General features: G+C 60.4%; 1 protein-coding gene across 4 annotated transcripts in view; it reads left to right on the forward strand.

Moving 5' to 3' along the window:
- The window catches only part of HDLBP (high density lipoprotein binding protein), a 58922-nt gene that overhangs the window by 33678 nt on the left and 2242 nt on the right, over positions 1 to 23002 (forward strand). For all 4 annotated transcript variants that reach the window (XM_042239347.1, XM_027966869.2, XM_042239341.1 and 1 more), the window contains exons 3-23: positions 492 to 604; positions 2152 to 2309; positions 3041 to 3256; positions 7622 to 7828; positions 8195 to 8410; positions 8831 to 9037; positions 9161 to 9268; positions 9974 to 10078; positions 10354 to 10432; positions 11673 to 11812; positions 12458 to 12562; positions 12684 to 12797; positions 13548 to 13634; positions 13759 to 13890; positions 16045 to 16263; positions 19142 to 19363; positions 19451 to 19669; positions 20052 to 20190; positions 21070 to 21224; positions 21937 to 22041; positions 22210 to 22344. In XM_042239347.1, the coding sequence (XP_042095281.1) occupies positions 529 to 604; positions 2152 to 2309; positions 3041 to 3256; positions 7622 to 7828; positions 8195 to 8410; positions 8831 to 9037; positions 9161 to 9268; positions 9974 to 10078; positions 10354 to 10432; positions 11673 to 11812; positions 12458 to 12562; positions 12684 to 12797; positions 13548 to 13634; positions 13759 to 13890; positions 16045 to 16263; positions 19142 to 19363; positions 19451 to 19669; positions 20052 to 20190; positions 21070 to 21224; positions 21937 to 22041; positions 22210 to 22344 (3144 nt within the window). In that variant the 5' untranslated portion in view covers positions 492 to 528. The remainder of the gene's footprint in view (positions 1 to 491; positions 605 to 2151; positions 2310 to 3040; positions 3257 to 7621; positions 7829 to 8194; positions 8411 to 8830; positions 9038 to 9160; positions 9269 to 9973; positions 10079 to 10353; positions 10433 to 11672; positions 11813 to 12457; positions 12563 to 12683; positions 12798 to 13547; positions 13635 to 13758; positions 13891 to 16044; positions 16264 to 19141; positions 19364 to 19450; positions 19670 to 20051; positions 20191 to 21069; positions 21225 to 21936; positions 22042 to 22209; positions 22345 to 23002) is intronic.

A 23002-nucleotide genomic window follows, 5' to 3' on the forward strand; every position in this document is an offset into this window, starting at 1 on the left:
CCGCCACCGCCTGAGTCCCCCGGCTGGGAGGCGCCCGCGATCCACCCCGTGCTGCCACGCTTGTCCCCAGAGCAGGGAGGCTGCTCCCCCACGGCTCCTTGTAGCTCCTGTCCTGCCGTGCATTGTATGAGCGTCAGGGGGTGTGGCGACAGCAGATTAGCCACGTAGCTGAGGCTGCTGCCAGCAGAGCCCCTGGGGTGGACCTGTGGCTGGGGCCGGGGGGGGTCATGTGGGGCTGGGGTTCGGACGTGGTCTCTGCGGCCCCTGGGGTCCTGTGCTGAACCTGTCGGCCACAGCCTGCGTCTGCTCCATCTTGGGCAGGGAGCCGGTTTTCCATTCCGTCCCCTGGTTGGAGTCTGGGAGGCCCCTCACGTTGGCCATGCTGGCGCAGGAAGCCAGGTGTCCCCTGCCAATGAAGTGGTGCTGTCGTTGGCTGTGCGCGCCCCTGGGTGGATGCCCCAGGCCTGCCTCTGACCCCCCTCTCCCCACAGTGGCTCACCCGGATCGAGTGGCGCCTTGAGACCAACCATGAGCTCCGTTGCAGTTCTGACCCAGGAGAGCTTTGCTGAGCACCGCAGTGGACTGGTTCCGCAGCAAATCAAAGGTGAGGCGCCTCCTGACTCTGCTGGTAACCATGCAGCCTCTGCAGAGGTGCCTTTGCGCCCTGTGTTGTGAGCGGGCCTGGGCCCGGCAGTGCTGTGGGCTCCGTTTGCACCGCCCTTGTCTGCAGAGTGAGATTGGCCACGGGTGGCGGACGGATCGACGACAGATTCGAAATGTGGACAGTGTGGCAAGCCAGGGGTCTGGCCTTCGTGACTGACGGGTGCTCTTTCGGCATGCCTCCTTCCCTCGTGTGGAACTGGACCCGGGGCGGCTGGCAGAGGCGGACGCTGGGCTGTCAGGAGATGCGGGCGTGGCACACGGGCCGCGGCGTCTCTCTCTCTGGTGCAGACGCCTGCCTGACAGTCTCTTCTGTCCCTTCAGAATCGGATGCGTATTTACGGCTGCAGGACAGCCTGATTTGAGGGCTCCATGTCCATTCAAAGCCCTTCATCTGGACCTCGTTTTTAGAAAATTTTCAGTTGAAAGAGTAGCTTGTTCTACTATTTGTTGTTCCTAACACTCCTTAAAACTTTTCCAGTAACGGAATTGAGTATCAGTTCCAAAGTTTAACTAAAATTAAAGATGTATTTCGTTAGTCACAGCAACTGCATTTTGAGCAGCTCATCTCCAGGCAGTGGACCAGAACTGGCCACTTGCTTTGGTCCTTGGTGCCTGCAGGCTGGGCCTGCCACGTGATCAAAGACCCTGTGGGGTCCGAATCCACTTGGGGTGGGAGCAGGCCCTGCCGGGCTCCAGCAGCTGCTCACATGGAGCCTTTCCTGGCCTCCAGGGCAGCCTGGCCACATGGCTGGGAGTGGTGACCTCGGAGTCGGACACAGGCCAGCCTGACCCCAAAGGTTGTCCCTCTGCTGTTGGCCCCTGCCATTGCCAGACACCGCCCAGCCCGGGACCTCCGGGCATGACCCAGACAGGCACATTCCTGCTGGTGTGGAGGTGTTGGGTCAGCATGTGGACGGTGAGGGCCTGTGGGTGGAGCGGGTGGTGCAGGGGCCCTGATTCCCCTGGGTATTCCCTGTGGGTGGCGGGGGCGCAGAGACGCCGCTCTCGCGAGAGCCCTTCCAGCATCGCCTGTGGCACTGGGCGCCGGCTGGAGTCTGCCTCAGGGTCCTCACGGGCAGTCTGGGCTGCAGCATTGTTTTCTCCTGCAGGTTTAAGAGCTGGCCATGTGCCAGGCATTGGGGGGGGATGGGACTTGTTTTTAAGAATACAAGATTAGAATAGTCTTGAGGGATGAAAAATCTGTGCCAAGGCCTGCCTTCCAGGAGCTCACCCCACAGGGAGTTGTGGGGCCCAGGGTCTGAGCTGAGACTCCCGGGGAGGCTGTGCAGGGGCCGGGGTGCCCTCAGGTTCAGAGTGGCCCGGCCAGTGCACACGCTGACCTTGAGGGTGCTGAGCCTGCCGGCCTTGGGGGCCCTGCCCCGTGGCTGAGTGAGGGGTCATTGTCAGCCGCTAGTGCTGTCTCTTGGCATTGAAGCGCTCCTTGTGTTTTCTCCGTCTAATACTCTTGATCTGTGTTGGCCGGTCCAGTTGCCACTTTAACTTCCGAAGAGGAGAGCGACCCTCCAACCTACAAGGATGCCTTCCCCCCACTCCCCGAGAAAGCAGCCTGCCTGGAAAACGCCCAGGAGCCTGCTGGCGCCTGGAGTAACAAGATCCGGCCCATCAAGGCTTCCGTCATCACTCAGGTAGATGCTCCGTCCCACTTCACCTGCCGCTCCAAGTAGGAAGCCATAGCAGCTGATGGGAAGCGGCTTGGTTGGTTTTGGTTTTGGCCAAGAGGCTTGCAGATTCCTCATTCCCTGACCAGGGGTTGAACCTGGGCCTTTGGCAGTGAAAGCAAAGAAGCCTGACCATTGGACCACCAGAGAAATCCCAGTAGGGTTCTTGAACATCAAATATGAGATTGCTTTGGGCGTGAAAAGGGGCCTCTGGATTAAGTCAGTCTCTTCCCAACCCTGCGCCCAGTCCGGGACGTGGGTCAGAACACGTCCTCCTACACACCCTGTGCTGTCTTCTTGTCCCACCCCAGGGTGGGCGGGGGGCCTGCGCCCGCTGTCCCCACTGCACACGCCCCTCCTCCACTTGGCGCCCCCCGACGTGGCTGGCCGGGCCCTCCCTGTCTCCCACACCCCTAGCCCGCCCCCCTCCCAGTTCACTGCCTTTGCTGACCTGGCCCCCTGCTGCGTGGTGTCCCATGTCTTCTTTTGTACTTGGGGTGGGGGTTTCCACTTCACTAGGACAGCAGCCCCCTGCCCTTGGGCACTTCCTGCTGGTCTCTTAACTGTCCTCCTAGACCTGGGAGCAGTAAGGAGGAGTGACAGTGAATAAACAGACTCATGCTCTGTACTCCACGTGTCCGGTTCCTGGGCACCTCTTCTGTCCCCTTAACCTTCCCACTTTGACCTTTTCTGAGCAGGTGTTCCATGTACCGCTGGAGGAGAGGAAATACAAGGACATGAACCAGTTTGGAGAAGGTGAACAAGCAAAAATCTGCCTTGAGATCATGCAGAGAACCGGCGCTCACCTGGAGCTGTCTCTCGCCAAAGACCAGGGCCTCTCCATCATGGTTTCAGGGAAGCTGGACGCTGTCATGAAAGCCCGGAAAGACATCGTGGCCCGACTCCAGACTCAGGTGCGTGCTCCCGGCAGGCCTCCTGGGGGGGCATCTCCCCCGGGGGGGCATCTCCCCCGGGGGGCAGGGCTGGAGGGTCCAGGGTAGGACAGCAGCATTCAGAGCCCCTGACTCTGCTAGTGGTCAAGCAGCAGCTCACTCATAGGCCCGGGACACCACCAGCTCTGCTCCGCAGGTGCAGGAGCTGAGAGCTAAGGGCCAGATGCTGGGGTGAGGACACGCGTGTGTAGATGAGCCAGGTGAGCCGGTTCTGGCTCTGGGGGCCAGCAAATACGTGAGCTGTTTAAACACACACTCCCCACCCTGGGCTTGGGAGGTCACCAGCGCCGTCGTCCTTAGCCATCTGATGCCAGAACTTGGAACTGATTGGAGAACTATTGTCATAAAGAAGTAAATCAGTGATTGATGTTTTTCCCTTAACACTGAGGTGAATGCAGAGAATGTTTATTAAAATGTAGGACGGAGCTTTGGGTGGGCTCAGTTAGAAATGAGGGTTCTTCCAACCTGTTGCTGAGTCTCTTGAGCTTTGGGGGAGCTGGTCTCGGCGTAGGGGCTCAGAGATGGGAATCTGATGCATGGGGGGCTTCATGGGGGCCCTGTGCTGTGGAGCCCTGGGCTCTCACTCAAAGCTGAAAGGGACGTTCAGGGAGTTGGTCAGCTGTTCAGTGTAGGGAGTGGAGAATGCGTCTCCGCTGCTGCACGTTGTGGCCGGTGCCGATGGGTCTGCTGGCCAGTGGGTTTTGACAGTGTCTGAGGCATTCCTCCCGCTCTGCTCCCCTCCGCCCCCCAGTTTTACTTTACAGCAAACCCCAGATACGTTCTCCTGCAAATAATTCCTGTGGGCTCCCTCTCTTCTTCTGTTTCACTGAATATAACCACGTGTCGTTAGCTCACTTCTAAAAGTCGATGGTAGTTCGCTGATGTCCCCACGTCAGCCCAGGCGGTGTGAGGGTTTCCCGCTGCATCTCAGACGCTCCCTCCCCGCTGGGTTTTTCCTCCGTGTCAGCTGAGGCTGCCTGCTTGCTCACACCCCAGCAGGGCCCTCCTCACCTCGTCTTCGTGCTGCTGGTTGGTTTTGGGGGGCACACAGATGTCTGGTGGTTCCACTGCCCCCCATTTTCCCTGAGCAGTGGGGGCAGATCTGGGGGCTTGGCTGCTTCCGCGTTCATCCTGTGCAGTGCGCGAGCCTGTGGGTGGCGCTTCTGTGCCTGCTGCCAGTCTGCAGGTGGCCTGGTGTGCTCTCGCCTAGCCGCTCTGCCAGCCTTGCTCACTGCTGCCCAGGTTCACGCGGCTCAGAGACCTTGGCTCCCGAATCGTCGGGACAGGCACGATCCGTCGTTGGTCCTTTTCCCCTTGGTTTTCAGACCACACTGGCGCTCTGGCGCCTTCACTGCGGGTCTGTGCATCCTTTCAGTGTCATCGGGAACTTCCGGCGTGCTGATTAGCTGTGTTTTCTGCAGAGCTTGCCTCGTCTCTGACCTGTGGGAACTCCTCAAGTGGGCACCGTGCCGCTTTCTGACATATCCATTCATCTGAACCACTTCCTGATTTCTCACCCAGAGAGATGTGTGACCTGCTCTTCACTGCCGCTTCCACAGGCCTGAATATCCCAGAGCCCTGGAGGCTCACAGTGGGGAGCTGCAGGAGCTCAGACTCAAGTGTCTTTTACGATGAAAGGCGTTTGGGCCCTGAGACCACTCAAGTAATTCTCTATCAAGGTTACGCTATCATCTTGATACATAGCTTGTGCTGTATCTGATACATAGTTAGGTTCATTTGCTTTTAGTTTATTTTCATTTTTTAAGCGTGCATGCTCAGTCGTGCCTGACTCTGTGACCTCGTGGACCGTAGCCAGCCAGACTCCTTTGTCCGTGGGATTCTCCAGGCAAGAATGCTGGAGTGGGCCGCTGCTTCCTACTCCAGGGGTCGCCCAACCCAAGGACTGAATTCACGTCTCCTGCGTCTTCGGCATTGACAGGCAGACTCTTTTTTTATTTACCCCTTGAGCCACCTGGGAAGCTTTCAGTTTTTTTAAAGTACTTAAACCTGTGGTTGCTAGGTGAGCCCCATATAAGGCCCTCCTGGCCCTGTTCTCCCCGCTGGGTGGCCGTGCTTGGTCTTTGCGGGTGTGTCCCGCCGCTGAGGCAGGAGGCTGCCTCCTGGTGCAGCGGGTCCTGTGGTGCACACAACGGCGGGCCGTGGCTCCCGCCCCCAGACCGCTGCCAGGCTCAGGTGTGCTGGGGTGAGCGCGGGCATGTGGGGCTGTGTCCCACCACGCGCTGCGTGCACGTACGGTCTGCTGGTTTGCCCAGTGCATCTTGGGGGAGCTTTCCTAGCAGCGAGAGGCCGGTTCAGAGGGTACCTGCATCTGGAGTTGTGCTGAAGCAGCCAGGCACCCCTCCCCGCGGCGCCGTGTGCGTGCCCTCCCGTTGGCTTTCTCACAGCCTTGCCAGGGCCGTCAAACGTCAGGCTTTGGACTCTGAAAGGAGGCTGCTAATACTCTTAATTTACATTTTCTCTGTGCACGCTCTGTTCTCTTCCCTCTGCTGTCAAGTTCAAGTTGTCCGTCTGGCTCGAGGTGCTCTCGAGAGCCCTTCCTCAGGAATGTATGTTCCCAGTAGTGCGTGCCCGTTTGCCATCTGTGTTTTGATCTTGGTATGTTTTGCTGTATGAGTTTCATTCCTACGTAGTCAGGTTCATTAAGTTTTTTTTTGTTGCTGCTAGGAAGGTTTCCTTTTCCTTTGGGTTGTAAGGAAGTTTATTCTTATTTTTCAGATGCTTGTAACGACGTTGCTATGTTTCCCTTCCTGGTCTGTTGGGAATTTGTGTGGATTAGCAGTTTTCCCGCGGCGGCAGGTCTCATCACGCCCTGCGTTTCCGTGCTGCCCTCGGCCTGCCCCTGGGTTCTGAGCTAGCCCGTCTCTCCGTGTGCTGGCGCTCTCTGTGTTAGTGGCGGTGGCTTTAAACTGGCACTGGGTGCAGCTACTGCGTGCCTCCAGGATGTCCTATCCTTTCTGTCCCCTTCTGTTCTGCCCTGTGTGCTTGCTCATCAGCTCTCTGCTCCGAGCGGCGCTAGACTCCCCAGGGTTGTGCCCTGACCTGGGGGCCACGTGTCCCGCCACCTCTGTTCTATGTCCAGCCACTGAGACGAGTGGTCTTCCTGTCGCGTCTTCTAACCACACGTTGTCAGTATGAGTTAGAGCTAATTTTTCTTTCTGTTCCAGTCAGTAAGAGTTGGGTGAAGTCGTGGTTTCTTCCGCCTTCCCTTGTGTGCAGTCTTGCGCCTCTTGCTGTCCGGCCTACGTCTGCTCCGCTTTCTCGTGTCTCCTCTCGAGGGAAACACTCTGGGCAGAGGGTGGGCGTGCAGGACCTTGACACACGTGTCTCCCCCAAGCACAGCCTTAGGGTTGAGCGTGCACGTGTGCTTTATGTTAAAAATAGATATTCTTTGGTTTCTGTTTTCATGCACATTTTTGTCACGAAAGGATTTAAATTTTATAGAGTTGATTGTTTGATTTTTCTCTTCTTAGATCTAGAAACACGATGGATTATATAAATGGATTTCCTAACGTTGAGCCACTTTTAGGATAAACCTCATTTGCCCAGCGCTCTCTGTGCCGTTTGCGAAGTGAGGGCCTTGTCACTGCCTGTGATAGGACCCGACACCCCTTTTCTGAGCTTGCTCACTCCGCTCCGAGATGCAGCCCCTGGAGTGGCGGGAGGCTGGCTGCTCTAGGGTTTCCTGCTGCTCTGGTGTCAGGAGCCCTACGCCGTGCTTTTCCTTTTTTCTTTTTCACAGTCCTCTTGATTGATGACTGGTTTCAGTACAGGTTGGGAAAGAGTGGCCACCTCTGTCTCCTGCCAGAGTTCCCCTGTGACCTCAGAAAGCTGCTGAACTTCTGGCAGTTTGAGGATTTCGATTGTGTTCATTTTCTTTCCCCACACGAGTTGTCTGTTTTAACTGGTTGTGAGAGAGAGGGAGGAAGAGCCCTGCATACCTACACGCCGGGCTCCTGTCTGACGGAGCGTCCTGCTGCAGAGACAGAATCCAGCCTGGCTAGTCAGCATGCGCCTGCCCTCTGGCTGCGTCCTGCCTATTGTGTGGCGCCACTGAGATGGGAACAGGCTCGGGGCTGGCCGGGTAGAGAACCGACAGCTAGAGCTGGGAGGCCGGTTGTGTTCACACTCCCTGGGGCCCGCTGCCCAGAGGTGACGCTTCAGCTGAGCCTGCTCTCAAGCAGGGCCTGGGGCCGGGGAGGCGGGAGGCGGTGGGACGGGCATCCCTGCACGGGCGAGCGTCGTGGAGAGCGGCTTTTCCGGAGCCTCCAAGTGGCTTCGTTTCCATTGGTCCTTTTCTTGCTATAGGCTTCAGCAACCGTCGCCATTCCCAAAGAGCACCATCGCTTTGTAATTGGCAAAAATGGAGAGAAGCTGCAAGACCTGGAGCTAAAAACTGCAACCAAGATCCAGATCCCGCGCCCGGATGATGCCAGCAATCAGATCAGAATCACGGGCACCAAGGAGGGCATTGAGAAGGCACGCCACGAGGTGCTGCTTATCTCTGCGGAGCAGGTGAGTCCAGCCTGTGCGTGCGGTGTGTGTGCATCGTGGTGTGTGTGTGATCCCACCAGCCCCTGCCGGCTGCTCACGCCTGCCCTTCCCTCCTGTGTGCGTGTGGTGTGTGTGTGATCCCACCAGCCCCTGCCGGCTGCTCACGCCTGCCCTTCCCTCCTGTGTGCGTGTGGTGTGTGTGTGATCCCACCAACCCCTCGCCGGCTGCTCACGCCTGCCCTTCGCTCCTGTGTGCGTGTGGTGTGTGTGTGATCCCACCAGCCCCTGCCGGCTGCTCACGCCTGCCCTTCCCTCCTGTGTGCGTTAGAGAGAGACCCCACCCCGTCCACCCCCAGGCGGGCCCTCATGTCTGCCCCTCCCACCCAGGACAAGCGTGCTGTGGAGCGGCTCGAGGTGGAGAAGGCCTTCCACCCCTTCATCGCAGGGCCTTACAACCGGCTGGTGAGCGAGATCATGCAGGAGACGGGGACGCGCATCAACATCCCGCCGCCCAGCGTCAGCCGCACCGAGATCGTCTTCACGGGCGAGAAGGAGCAGCTGGCCCAGGCCGTGGCTCGCGTCAAGAAGATTTACGAGGAGAAGGTAGCCGGCCAGGGAGGGAGGGGGACCAGCGCTGCCCTGGCCGTGGCCTTTTAGTGATGCCCCGGTTCCCAGGGCCGAGCCCCGCCTATGCTCCCCTGCCCTGCGTGCAGCGGGCACCTTGTCCCCAGCTGACCAGGCCTCCGAGGGAGCGGGGAGCCTGAGACGGTGGGCTCTGGGGTCTGAAACTGGCTCCTTTCTTTGGAGACAGGACGTGGCCTGTTGGTTTCCGCCTGGTTGCTGTGGTTAGTCAGCTTGGCGTAAACTCTGCAGCCAGCCTCCCAAGGCGAGGCCCCGGGCAGTGACGAGCAGAGTTCCTGGGGGCGGGCTGGGCGTCACCTTCACGTGGGGCTCAGCCGCTGCACGCGGGGCCTGTGTCCTGTCCCTGCCCTCAACACCCTTGTGCACGGCGCTCCTCCTCAGAAAAAGAAGACCACGACCATCGCGGTGGAGGTGAAGAAGTCCCAGCACAAGTACGTCATCGGCCCCAAGGGCAACTCCCTGCAGGAGATCCTGGAGAGAACCGGGGTCTCTGTGGAGATCCCGCCCTCGGACAGCGCCTCTGAGACAGTGATACTACGCGGCGAGCCCGAGAAGCTGGGGCAGGCGCTGACTGAAGTCTATGCCAAGGTGACCTCCTGGGGGTCAGAGGACTGGGGCGGGGGGCAGGAGGCGCTCTCCCTGGCACGCCCCCAGCCTGGTGGGCACGGGAGCAGACTCCACAGAGCCATCCCTTGTTTCCTGGTTCCCTAGGCCAACAGCTTCACCGTCTCTGCGGTCTCTGCTCCCTCCTGGCTCCACCGCTTCATCATCGGCAAGAAAGGGCAGAACCTGGCCAGAATCACTCAGCAGATGCCAAAGGTGAGGGGCTGGGCTCTGCTGTGCTGGCGGATGGCCCGTCCCCTCTCCGGCACTCGTCCTGTCCTGAGGCTGCCTCTGAAGGCCGCTGGCGGGCTGTAGAGATGAGCTGCTGTGTGGTTGTCAGCTGGTCCATGGTCACCAGGGGGAGCAGAACATGTTTTTTTTCAAATATCCATGTTCCTTTGGGAGAGTGTCTCAAGAAGCATCTCATTTAGCTACGACACTGTTGTGATTTGTGAGCAGTTATGTCCGAGAAGCCTGTGGTGCAGAGCCGGCGCTTGGGCCGCGGAGGGAGCGGGGGAGGCCCCTCCCTCCCCCAGTGCCCAGAGGGGCCCCTCTTCCCCCAGTGCCCGGGGCGGCCCCTCCCTATCCCAGTGCCCAGTGCACCGGGGGCTGCAGTAGGTCGAGCAACTCTGGCAGGGACCCTGTGCATGGTGTCTCGTTTCTGTTCTGCTCAGAGTCCTGGTTCCCGTGGGGTAGGGGGTGTGGGCAGTGCGGTTTGGGGTGCTTCTCAGTGGTTCTGGTGACATGCAGCGGGCCTCGCTGTTGGCACACGGTGGTTCCTGCCAAAGCCATGGTAGTCCCCACGTTCCCCCTCACCTGTTCTGGAGTCTGGGTGGGCCGTGGCCCCCGAGGGCAGCCTGGGCTCTGGAGGGGCTTCTGTGCCACGCTGTTCTCACGGATGGACGCGTGTTGGTGCGGCAGGTCCACATCGAGTTCACGGAGGGCGAGGACAGGATCACACTGGAAGGCCCCACGGAGGACGTCAGCGTGGCCCAGGAGCAGATCGAGGCCATGGTCAAGGACCTGGTAAGAGGTCCCCAGCCGCACCCCGAGCGCCGGCTGAGCGGGCACAGCCATCAAGGCCTCGGGGGGCCGGGGAGGGCCCGGAGTTCAGGACGGCCCAGGGAGAGGGCCCGCGCCCGGAAGGGAGGGTCTTTTGAGGGGCCTGCAGCTGAGGGAGCAGGGCAGTGGCAGCTGCTGGCCTCCAGACTTCGGTCATGGCGGCCTGCCTGTCTGTGGGGAGATATGGGCGCATGTCGTGGACTCCAGTCTCCACAGCCTGCTCTGTGCACCCCCTGCAGATTAACCGGATGGATTACGTGGAGATCAACATCGACCACAAGTTCCACAGACACCTCATCGGGAAGAGCGGAGCCAACAGTGAGTGAGGGGGCGCTCCAGGTCGGAGGGTTCCCTGCAGAACCTTGGACAGGGCCCCCCAAGGCTGGCGCTGAAGGTGCACGGGCCGTGTCCTCGCGTTGAGCCAGGCCTGCTGGGCTGGGCTCTGCCTGCCAGAGCCCTCGCAGACGCCACTTGACCACATGCCTGCTGGGCGAGTGGCCTCAGCTGAGGACCGAGCCCTGAGTGGGCCAGCGGGGAGCCGCCGAGAGAGCGCTCTGCCCGCATCCACAGGTGTCGGGCGTGGTTCAAAACCCAGGCCTCCCCTCAGTGTGACTGCGCAGCCCCACGGTGCTCTCCAGCCCTGAGCAGCCTGCCCCTGGCCATGACCCCTGCTGCAGGTGAAGGGGGGCACCCCATGAGCCTGCGCTCCTGAGGTCCACCCTGTACGGTCCTTGCTTGCTCAGAGTCCACAGGGGGGAGTCGTGGCTGCCCGGGCCTCGCGCTCAACTTCACAGAAGGTGGTGGCAGGTCCTGACGCTGACTCCTGGGTTCTGTACCCAGAAGGACAGGCCACTGTGGTGTCTGCTGTGCTTTCTCCTGGTTCACTTGCTCGCCTTGATTTTGTTTCATGTAAACTCTGCTGCTTGTCTGCTGTGTCCTTGGTTCTTGTCCTACAAAGACCAGCCTAGAGCAGCCCCGCCCCACAGAGACTGCCCCGAGCAGGCAGCTCCCGGCTGTGTCTGTGTGTGCACAGCCCCTCCTTGGTGCCCCTCTGAGGAGCTCGGTTCCCCTTGACTATCCAGTGTGCAGAACGCTGACCCCATTTCCTGGTGGGCAAGCCTGGGCCTCTGTTGACAGGGGGTGACAGGAGGGCTGAACAGTCCACTGGTTTTGCAGACAGGGGTGAAGTCTGTCTAGACAGCGTGGCCCCATGGGGCTCCATGGGGGTGCTCTTATTTTCAGGTACTGTGGACTCCTCTGGGTTACATGGCTTGTTTTTTACTGTCTTTTTTTGAGAGTGATTTTTTCTAAGCTGGAGCATGAGCTGCCACAGTGGTCTTGGTCCGCATTAGCACCGCCCCAGCACGCCCAGCCCAGCCGTGTCTCGGGTGCTGGGCGGGGAGAGCTCTCAGGGAGGCACCAGCATGTGGTCCCTCTGGGTGGTGGCCAGCCGGGGCTCCTCGTGGGGCGCAGGAAGGCCTCTCGCCCTGCCTGTGGGTGGTGGCTTGGGTCGGGGCCAGGGTGGCTCTGCGCCCAGCGGTGTCTGCCATGTCCCCAGTAAACAGAATTAAGGACCAGTGCAAGGTGTCCGTGCGCATCCCGCCCGACAGCGAGAAGAGTAGCCTGATCCGCATCGAGGGTGACCCGCAGGGCGTGCGGCAGGCCAAGCGGGAGCTGCTGGAACTTGCCTCCCGCATGGTAAGCCTGGCTGGCCCGCGCTGCGCCCCTGCAGCGGGTCCGCGGCCTTCCCCAACGTAGCGCCCAACGGCAGGGCTGTGCTGGCACCCTGGTGGTTCCCACGTGCAGCTGTGATCGAGGCTCACGGCCTGTGTTGTCTGCACAGCGGGCGGGGGGGCACGTCTCTCCCCTCCTCCAGACCAAGCTGCGGCCTGCACGCGGGAGCAGACAGGTGTCTGCCTGCTCTGCATGTCTCATCTGCAGCCCCTGGCGTTGTGGACAGGGCTCCCTGGCTGCTCGCGTGTCCCCGCGTCCCAGCTCTGCTCGCTGCTCTGTGCAGTATCTCCCCTGATGGGGGAGCCTGCCCCGAGAGGAGGCTGTGGGCCGCGGGGCTTGCAGCCTCTCCTGTGGCCGTCCACGCAGGGGAGCGTCTGAGCCACTCTCTGCAGGAGGCCTGGTTCCTGACCGCAGGCAGACGTGCTGGATGAGCGCTGCGGGCGCTACCGGGTCGAGGGCCCTGCTCAGCTTCGCGTCATGCTTTGCTCCCACAGGAGTGTGCGGCGTGGCCGCTGGTGGAGACCACGGGCGCGCTGTAGGGGCGCTCTGCCCGGGGCGACGCCTGGGGCTGCACCTGGTCCCCCTCAGTGTACTCTGTTGTGTTTTTAGGAAAATGAGCGTACCAAGGATCTAATCATTGAGCAGAGATTTCATCGCACAATCATCGGGCAGAAGGGTGAACGGATCCGTGAAATTCGGGACAAATTCCCAGAGGTAAAGCGTCCCCAGCGGCACCCTTCACCGCCGTCTCATCAGCAGTTGGAAAAGGGGTTCAGTGTTGTGAGGTCCAGTCCCTGTTGATTATCGAACTTGATCTTCCGATTATTTGTTCTAGGTTATCATCAACTTTCCAGACCCAGCACAAAAAAGCGATATTGTTCAGCTCAGAGGGCCCAAGAACGAGGTGGAGAAATGCACGAAGTACATGCAGAAGATGGTGGCCGACCTGGTGAGGGGCACTGCCGCCTTCTGTCGGAACAGCGTGAGGGCGATGTGGGGCTGGGGGTCCCCTGAGCCCGCTTCAGGGAGCACTCTTGGGCACCGGGGCGGCCCGCCCTCAGCGTTCAGACCGGCAGAAAGGGCTGTGACCTCCGTGTCCAGTGGGGGACCACCTTGCCGTGCAGGTTGCTTTGTTTCCTGGGGGGTCCTCAGATACCTCGTGAGAGAAATTTTCCCACCCAGTAAGCAGAGGGGTCTGCTGAGTTGCATGAGGCATCATTTACTGATTGGTCGTTTTTCTCGAAACTTGGAACGTGAAGAAGTGGTTTGGAAAGTGGTGAGGCGGCGGGTGGCCAGTGCCCGGGGGCTTCCCGGCGGTTTTCTGGGACTTGGCCTCACCCCCTCAGGAGGCACTGCCGGGTGGTGGGTCCCGCGACCCTCCTCCATGTGTGCTGCGCTCACGCACACCCAGGCTGGAGCTGTGGCCTCTGGGCGTGTCCAGGCTGTGAGCCACAGGTGTGAGGCACCTTCCCGGGGGATGGGGGCCTCTGTCCGGGCCCTGCGGCCGCCAGACAGGCACACTGGTCAGTCAGTCGGCTGTGGGCTCAGTTGCCTCCGGGCTCCTGGCAGACTCTGGGGTCAGACAGGGAGGGGAGTGGGCCCCGGCCTGTCTGCGTCACAGGAGCCCGTCCTCTGGTCTGGCCTTTGGGCCTGGGAGGGTCTTTTCACTCAACTCACTGTGCCATCCTTGGTTTTTAAGGTGGAAAACAGCTACTCGATTTCTGTTCCGATCTTCAAGCAGTTCCACAAGAACATCATCGGGAAGGGAGGCGCAAACATTAAAAAGGTGACCGCTGGCACGTCTCCCCTCACCTCGCCTCTGCCCGCCCTGCCCCGAGCTGGCCTAGCTTTAATGCAGGGGTGGGGCGGGGAGGTTGTCGTCAGCTCCTCACAGGCCTCTCTCCTTGCAGATTCGGGAAGAAAGCAACACCAAAATTGACCTTCCAGCAGAGAACAGCAACTCGGAGACCATCGTCATCACTGGCAAGCGGGCCAACTGCGAGGCTGCCCGCAGCCGCATCCTGTCCATCCAGAAGGACCTGGTAAGGGGCCGGGCGGGTGGGCCAGCAGCCTGGCGCCTGTCCCCGGCCCCGGGAAACCCACACCTTCTTTCTCTTTGGGGGTTTTTTGAGAGAGTAAGAGGCAAGCAGTGGCCGGCGCAGAGAGCGCAGCTTGTGTTGCAGCGCGTGACTGCTCTCAGGGGCCCCGCCGCAGCACCCTTGTGGGTCCCGTGCAGGCGCGGTCCTTCTCCACGCACCCGTGCCCCCCGCGCCCCGTTCTCTTGGCGACGCCCGGCAGCGTGCTGGGGGCTGCTGCTGACTCTCGGCTCGGTGCCAGCTGTCTCATTTCCTTTGGCCCTCTTTTGACCGGGGTTTTGTGGCTCCATTTCCCTGCTTTGGGCCTGTGACCAGGGTTTCGTGGCTTCGTTTACCCCTTTGGGCCTGTGACTGGCGTTTCATGGCTCCACCCCTGCTTTGGGCCTGTGACGGGGTTTCGTGGCTCAGTTTCCCCCTTTGGGCCTGTGACCAGGCTTTCGTGGCTCCACCCCCGCTTTGGGCCTGTGACCCGTGTTTCGTGGCTCCGTTTCCCCCTTTGGGCCTGTCTGTTTCCCTGTTTGACGTCAGGGGCTGCTCCAGGGGTTGGGGCATCTGGCTGGCTCAGTGCTGCTTGGAATGCAGGGTAAGGGCCTGAGAACGGTGGGCCCGCAGCCGCTGTGCTGTCCGCACTGCAAGCCCCACACGCTTCCTTAACCTTTGTGTTTAAGTGTCCAGTTTTCTTTTAGAAGGTTCAAACAGGAAGAAAAGGTCAGGCCGCACGTGCTTAGCACGCACACGAGGCTTCTGTGCCAGCCGTTCGTGCCTCCCTCCCCAGCCCATGCAGCCCCTGGCCCGTCGCTGGCCCCACGGTTGGCCTTTGCAGACTGTCATGTAGCTGGAGTGGCGTGTGGTCCTTTCTCACTTGGAGATGAGATGGGTTGCGTGGTGTGAGGAGGGCGTGTTTCTGTAAGGGGCATCCTCCGCAGCGGCTGCACCACCTCACGTCCCCAGCAGCCTCCACACCTCGGGCTGCTGGGTTTCGCTCTGCCCTTTGCCTGCGTGTCTCCCGTGTGGTCCACGAGACAGCTGGTGTCACCCTGCCAGTTTGCTCTTCTGGCTTGTCTGATGGTGACGCCAGTCTTCTAGCAAGTTCTGATGCGTCTTAGTGTCATTTCACTCATGGCTCTCTGCTTGGAGTTCCTCAGACTTCTTGTATATGTGAGTTTAGAGTTGTCCTGAAGTGTGGAAAGATCTGGGGACTTCCCTGGCGGCGCTAAGACCGCACGTCAAGCAGAGAGGGGGCAGGGCCGGTCCTTGGGGCGGGCACTGTTGATAAGCTCCCACATGCTGAGCAGGATGGCCAAAAAAGAAAATCCAGCCAAAGAAACAAATAGTTCCTAGTGTTTATGCCACTTTCCATATGTCGTCCTCACCGCTTAAGTTCAGTTTCAGCCCTTTGTTGTTATGCTTGACACGGTCAGCCTTGCCTTTGGCTTCTGGGCCATGTGCAGTGTAGTGCAAACACCTGCTTCAGGGTCCTGGGCCGCTGGCTCTCACGTCTGCCTCGTCTCGGGCTGTTTTCCATCATTCGTTCCCATGATGGCGCGTGTTTTCTCATTTCTTTGCATGCCCCGTTTTTCTGCTTGTTCTGTTTGTTTTTATCGGATGCCAAATGTTATGAAGTGTACTTTGGTGTATAGTAGGTATTTTCTGCGTTTCTGTAATGGATCTTCAAGCTTTGTTATTTCACAGCACTTTGCTCCTTTTGGGCTTGCTGTTTAGACTTGTCAGGTGGGGTCACAGTGCTGAGTCGAGAGCCAGTGGCTTCTGCAGCGCAGCCAGGCTCCCTGCACATCCCGCCATGAGCCTGCGGTACTCTGGCTGCCCGCCCCCTGAGCGTCCCGCCGTGAGCCTGCGGCGCTCCCTGGACGGTCGGCGCTGCGTCCTTGGTGTGGGACTTGGCCGGGAGCAGGGCCAGGTGCGGCCTGCTGGCTCCGCCTCCAGCATCTCGCCACTGTGCCCGGTGAAGGAGGGAGCAGTCCCGCCTTGACTCAGGGTGGGGTCCTGGCTTACAGGGCACTTGGGCAGGCTGGCCCTGGGGCTCTGCAGCGGGCCTGCCCTTCTGGCCACACAGGCCTTCTCCCTCATGTTGGATTCCAGGCCAACATCGCCGAGGTGGAGGTGTCCATCCCCGCACGACTGCACAACTCGCTCATTGGCACCAAGGGCCGCCTCATCCGCTCCATCATGGAGGAGTGCGGCGGGGTCCACATCCACTTCCCTGTGGAGGGCTCGGGCAGCGACACCGTGGTCATCAGGGGCCCGTCCTCGGACGTGGAGAAGGCCCGGAAGCAGCTGCTGCACCTGGCCGAGGAGAAGGTGAGCGCCGGTCGGGGTGGTCTGTGCTCACATCCCGCTGGAGGCCCTGCACAGCCTGTCTCTGCGGCAGGTTAGAGCACATCTGTGCCCACGCGTGTGTCTCCTGAAGGGCCTCTCCAGGCCGGATACCTGCATGTTCAGTGGAGAAAATTAATTTGCTGCTGGGCTTGTTACGTGGGGCTTTTTCCTCCTAAGCATGCTTTGCATACAGGAAGTCTCCGTGCGTGGTTCTGGGTTAGCAGGCCTGCATTCGTGGAACCCCCACTCAGGAACGCCCTTTGACAGGCGCCGCTTCCCATGGGCCTCCACTGATCCAGTCGCTCCGCCCCTTTGTCACAGCGCCCCTGCGGCTGTTTCTGGCCTCCGCTGTCTCAGCGGCGCGACGGGGTGACTGCCGCGAGACAGCTCAGGGCCCTCAGCATTGTGCTTGTTGAAACTGCTCTGGCTCCTCCAGGCTCTCTGCCTCCCCATGTGCACTGGAACCAGCCTGTCAGTCTCTTGGGGAAAGTCTGTCTTGGATCGCCGCTGGCGCTGTGTTGAGTCTGAAGATGAGATGCCGGAGGACTGCCACCCCGACAGTTTGGAGCCCTCCAGGGTTTACACCGCTTGGTTTTCACTGGCGCTTGTCATTCTTAGCGTGACCGTCTCGTTCATCGTGTTTGGCTCGTGGCTTTTTGATTTTCAGTGAGACTATGAATGGCACGGTTTCACCCGTCTCCATTTGGCGCGCATGTAGGGGCAGACGAGACCCTTGCGTTCGGGCCGCGCTTTTGGTCTACGGCCCGCTCATTAGTGGCAGCACCTTTCTTGTGGACTCTGGCGAGCTTTCTGTGTGACGCGCACCGTGTGTGGATGGGCAGCTGCAGCAGCTCTTTCTCGCTGGCACGTCGCCTGCGCGTCCTCTTTCACAGGGCCGCTCGCGCTTCCTGTGTGCTGCTGGGCAGCGCGACGAGCAGACAGCCTGGCCGGCTGCGGCGCGGGGCGGGCTGGGTCTTTGGCAGCTCTTCCAGCTGAGGAAGTTCCCTTCTGTGCTGGGTTTGCAGAGAGTTTTTATCAGGAATAGGTGTGGGATCTGTTGAGATGCTTGCCTGGTTTTTCTTACTCTAGTATAAATGCAAGGTTGATTTAGTGTTTGACCACCCTTGAAGTTTCTGGGGTGGGCCCACTTGGTAATGATGTATCCTTTTATCACATTGCAGGGATGGGCTCCCTGACTCGTTCAGTTCAGTTCAGTTTAGTCGCTCAGTCGTGTCCGACTCTTTGCGACCCCATGAACATCAGCACGCCAAGCCTCCCTGTCCATCACCATCTCCCAGAGTTCACTCAGACTCACGTCCATTGAGTCCGTGCTGCCATCCAGCCATCTCATCCTCTGTCGTCCCCTTCTCTTCCTGCCCCCAATCCCTCCCAGCATCAGAGTCTTTTCCAATGAGTCAACTCTTCTCATGAGGTGGCCAAAGTACTGGAGTTTCAGCTTTAGCATCATTCCTTCCAAAGAAATTCCAGGGCCGATCTCCTTCAGAATGGACTGGCTGGATCTCCTTGCAGTCCAAGGGACTCTCAAGAGTCTTCTCCAACACCACAGTTCTAAAGCATCAATTCTTTGGTTCTCAGCCTTCTTCACAGTCCAGCTCTCACACCCATACATGACCACAGGAAAAACCATAGCCTTGACTAGACAGACCTTAGTCAGCAAAGTAATATCTCTGCTTTTGAATATACTATCTAGGTTGGTCATAACTTTTCTTCCAAGGAGTAAGCGTCTTTTAATTTCATGGCTGCAATCACCATCTGCAGTGATTTTGGAGCCCCAAAAAATAAAGTCTGACACTGTTTCCCCATCTATTTGCCATGAAGTGATGGGACCGGATGCCATGATCGTCATTTTCTGAATGTTGAGCTTTAAGCCAGCTTTTTCACTCTCCTCTTTCACTTTCATCAAGGGGCTTTTTAGTTCTTCTTCACTTTCTGCCATAAGGGTGGTGTCATCTGCATATCTGAGGTGATTGGTATTTCTCCTGGCAGTCTTGATTCCAGCTTGTGTTTCTTCCAGCCCAGCATTTCTCATGATGTACTCTGCATAGAAGTTAAATAAGCAGGGTGACAATCTACAGCCTTGACCTGCTCCTTTTCCTATTTGGAACCAGTCTGTTGTTCCATGTCCAGTTTTAACTGTTGCTTCCTGACCTGCATATAGGTTTCTCAAGAGGCAGGTCAGGTGGTCTGTATTCCCATCTCTCTCAGAATTTTCCAGTTTTTTAGTTTTTTTAAATGCTGCTGTTTGAGTGTCTGAAAAGTTGAAGATTTTCAGTGATGGTTGTGAAACCAGCACTTACAGATAACAATTCAGTTATTTGATGTTCAGCTTGGGGGCTGGTCTCACAACAAGAGAAAGGAGAGAGTGCCCAGTGTGGGCTTGTCTGCCTGGGGGGTGTGCCCTTGAGTTCTGCAGACCCCCTGCCAGAGGATCGCTCAGCGAGGTCACTGGGCCGGGGCCTCTGCTGGGCTCCGGTTTCATGGTCAGATACGGCCTTGGTTGGCTTGGCAGTCTCTGACCTGGGGGCATGGGTCACCTGGAGCCCTGGAGTGAGCACTGGGCAAGGCACTGTCCCCGGGGCCAGGCGGCGTGGGGGTGCCCAGGCCTGGAGAGGTGGGAACAGCTTACAGAGGCGCAGGCTGCTGTCGGGGGCAGGACTGGGGTTCTCGTTCATGGCGGGAAGGGAATGCACGTGCTGCCTGGTCTGGGTGTCCATGGTGAGATCCGAACAGCCCCGTTTGGAAGGTCGTTGGTGGCAGTGTGAGGAGAACTTCCTCATCCCGCTGTCCCAGGGGCCGCATAGGTGGCGCCAGGCCAACGAAGCTGGATTGGTTTCTGCAGCAAACCAAGAGCTTCACAGTTGACATCCGCGCCAAGCCTGAGTATCACAAGTTCCTCATCGGCAAAGGGGGCGGGAAAATCCGCAAGGTGCGGGACAGCACCGGGGCGCGCATCGTCTTCCCGGCGGCCGAGGACCGCGAGCAGGACCTGATCACCATCATCGGGAAGGAGGATGCCGTCAGGGAGGCCCAGCGGGAGCTGGAGGCGCTCATCCAGAACCTGGTGAGCCAGGCGGGCGGGCGGCGCTGGCCCTGGGCTGCGGGAGGCGGGCGAGCAGGGGCTCCTGCTGAACCCTTCCCAACCCCCCAGGACAACGTGGTTGAAGACTGCATGCTGGTGGACCCCAAGCACCACCGCCACTTCGTCATCCGGAGAGGTCAGGTGCTGCGGGAGATCGCCGAGGAGTATGGCGGGGTGATGGTCAGCTTCCCGCGCTCCGGCACGCAGAGCGACAAGGTCACCCTCAAGGGCGCCAAGGACTGCGTGGAGGCAGCCAAGAAGCGCATCCAGGAGATCATCGAGGACCTGGTGGGCCCCGGGTGGCGGGCCTGGGCTGGCAGGTGGTGGCTCCCTGCCGACAGCAGTGGGGACCTGGTGGGCCCTGGGTGGCGGGCCTGGGCCAGCAGGCGGCGACTCCCTGCCGACAACAGAGGGCTTCGCAGGCCCAGCCCCCACCTGCGCCGCCCCCCCACCCCCCCCCGCTCCCCCACCCCCCGGTGGGGAGCCAGACCCGGGGGAAAGGCGCAGCAGGGCAGACCGCGCGCAGCCTCTGAGGGTCCCTGGCGGGGCGGCGGGGCGGGGGCACTGCGACCAGTGGCCTTGGGGGGCATAGGCAGAAGTGGTGTGGACGTGAACTTGGCCGAGCGGCCGACCTTGGCTTCACTTGTCTTTCTGCTCTGTCTCCTCCCAGGAGGCCCAGGTGACCATGGAGTGCGCCATACCCCAGAAGTTCCACCGGTCGGTCATGGGCCCCAAAGGCTCCAAGATCCAGCAGATCACCCGGGACTATAACGTCCAAATCAAATTCCCAGACAGAGAGGAGAACCCAGGTGGGTCCTGGCTGGGGTAGGTGGGGGCTGTCGGCTGTCCAGGGGCTTCCAGAGACTCGGGGTCGCTCTGGTCTGTCGGAGTAGGCTGTGTCCTGGTTGCAGGGAGATGAAGGGCCCTTCGGATGTCCTCAGGGTTCCCAGCGGCTAGTGACCTGGCCAGGGAGAGCTGAGTGCTGGTAGCCTCCCATGCGGGAGGAAGTGAATCTCCTATCTTCCTGAGAAGCGATTGGGCTACAAGTTCAACCATCTTTCTCGCATTTATCTTTCACACTCGAACGTTTACTCTCCAACTTTGAAACAACTTCACATTAAAGAATTGGACGGGATGACGTAGAGATAGATCTGCATTCACCGCCTGGCTTACACACAGCATGCTGTTCTTCCTGAGTCATTTGAGTGCCCGCTCCAGGCCCACGCCTCACCCACGTGGCTTCCTTGCGAGGACGAGGCCTTTCAGGGGCATCAGGGTGCCTGGCTCGTGCGGCCCGTGCGCTCGGAGCCGTATGCCCCTGTGTCCTCTCGCAGGCTTGCCCCAGTCCCGCCCGGTCGCGGCTGCCTGGGGCGGTGCGTCTGTGTTCTCTCTCCTGGACGCTGTCTTGCTCCGTGAGTGTTCTTCGGCCTGGTTCTTGTGTGGCCCGACTGGACCACGCCAGCCGCTTTCAGCCCCAGCATGCTTCCACTTTGCTTGCTGTGCCGTGTTCTCAAGCCACCTCCTCCCGGCGGTGGTCTCCTCCCTTCTCGGGCACGGCGGGTCCTGCCCCGCCCCCCCTGCAGCCCCTGAGGCAGGTGTGGAGGCCTGGCCCCCCCGTCCTCCTGAGGCGCCTCGGGGGTTCTGGGCCCTGGGTGCGCGCGGCCTGAGCTGCCCTTCTGTGTCCCCAGGGCACAGTGTGGAGCCTGCTGTCCACGAGAACGGTGAGGACGCCTCGGAGGGGAGAGAGGGCAAGGAGGCCGAGCCTGGCTCCCCCAGGAGGTGCGACATCATCCTCATTTCCGGCCGGAAGGAGAAGTGCGAGGCAGCCAAGGAAGCCCTGGAGGTGGGCTTGGACCCCACCCAGCCCCCACCCCCCACCCCGGCCCTCAGCAGGGAGCGGGTGCAGATCTGAGACCTGAGCACCGGGGCTCGCATTAGGGGCAGAGCTGCCGGCCTGGAGCCATGGACAGGCAGAGCTGGTGGGGCTCTGGCACCGCCCTGCCCCCCGGCCCCCTGTGTGCAGGGTCCCGAGGAGCAGCACTCAGCCCCACCGCAGCAGGCAGGATGGGGGTCCTGTCGTGATGCAGGAGCAAGCGGGAGACAGACGGGTCCCAAGGCGAGCAGGCTACAGAGATGACAGGGGCCGTCAGCGCTGCCCCAGGAGGGGGCCATGGTCCCGGGCGGAGTCCTGTCGCTCTGACCTCTAGGGTCTCTGAGGCCAGGATTGGGGTGCGCGTCTGCGTGGCCCCCGGCCCTCTGTGGGCTCCTAGACCCCAAGGCCCTGGGCTTGCACAGCTCTGCTCCTCCTAGGGGCTTTCTCCTGTCCCCTCATGTGGAGAGTGGCGCTCTGCCCAGCTGGGGCAGCATGGAAGGTTCTAGAGGGCACCTCATCCCCACAGGCTCTTGCCCTGTGTCCCTGGAAGCTAGGCAGCATGGAAGGTTCTAGAGAGCACGCCATCCCATGGGGTCTTCCCCTGTGCCCCTGGAAGGCCCGCTGCTGAGCCCACGAGCTTCCTACCCCCACCTTCAGGCCTGACCCCAGCCCTGTCCTGCAGGCGCTGGTTCCTGTCACCATTGAAGTGGAGGTGCCCTTTGACCTTCACCGCTACATCATCGGCCAGAAGGGAAGTGGGATACGCAAGATGATGGACGAGTTTGAGGTAAAGCGGCTCTGCGGGACGTCTCCCCGGAGGCCGGGTGCTGGGAGGGGGCGCCGTGCTCCTGCCTGCTCCGTGAGCCGAGCCCTTCCCCACACCCTCCCCGCCCCGAGGCCGAGCTGTGTCCCCATGGACGCCCTCTGCAGCAGGCCTGCCTCCGTCTCCATGCAGGTGAACATTCACGTCCCGGCGCCTGAGCTGCAGTCTGACATCATCGCCATCACAGGCCTGGCTGCGAACCTGGACCGGGCCAAGGCAGGGCTGCTAGAGCGGGTGAAGGAGCTGCAGGCTGAGCAGGAGGACCGGGTGAGGGCCGGGCGTCCTGGGGCCGAGCCCCTCAGCACCCAGGCCGCCCCTCAGCCAGGGGGTCGGGTGGCAGAGACGGTGCCGCTGACCCTGCGTCGCAGCCCAGGGTCCCGCGAGCCGGGAGCTCCTATTGGGGGTGGTGTCGGGGGCCTGGCGCTCTTTTACGAAGACAGGAACAGCTGGCCTTTGTGTCATTATCTGTGTCTTAAATAAATATGAAGACCTTTACCAGCCTTCCAGGGAGGGTTCAGCTGGGAAGGCCTGGGGGCCAGTGCCAGAAGAGACCCCCAGCGTGTGCCCATGGTCCCGGGCAGGCCCCGCCAGCACCCTGGGTGCTCTGTCCTTGCCGACGGGGACACGAGAAGCCGCCGTGCCTCTGGAGCTGGCCTGACGCAGGGCAGGCACTGTGCAACCCGAAGCCCCTTGCGGATAGTATGGGGGTGACAGGAGCTCACACGCCTCAGGTCGGCCTTGAACACAGTGCCGGCCTTGGGGTCCCCTCTCTGCCCAGGGTCCAGCCTGAGCCTCTGGCTGTGGATGTCCTTTCACATTTTTGTTCCCTTTTGTGGGTCTGCTGTTCTTGTTTGGTTGGGGATTTGGCCCGCCACCCTGAAAGTCCAGCTCTCTGCACACTCGCTCGTCCGTCTGTGTCTCAAGC

Source organism: Ovis aries, chromosome 1 (genome assembly GCF_016772045.2).
Source record: "Ovis aries strain OAR_USU_Benz2616 breed Rambouillet chromosome 1, ARS-UI_Ramb_v3.0, whole genome shotgun sequence".
In the NCBI taxonomy this organism is placed as follows: domain Eukaryota; kingdom Metazoa; phylum Chordata; class Mammalia; order Artiodactyla; family Bovidae; genus Ovis; species Ovis aries.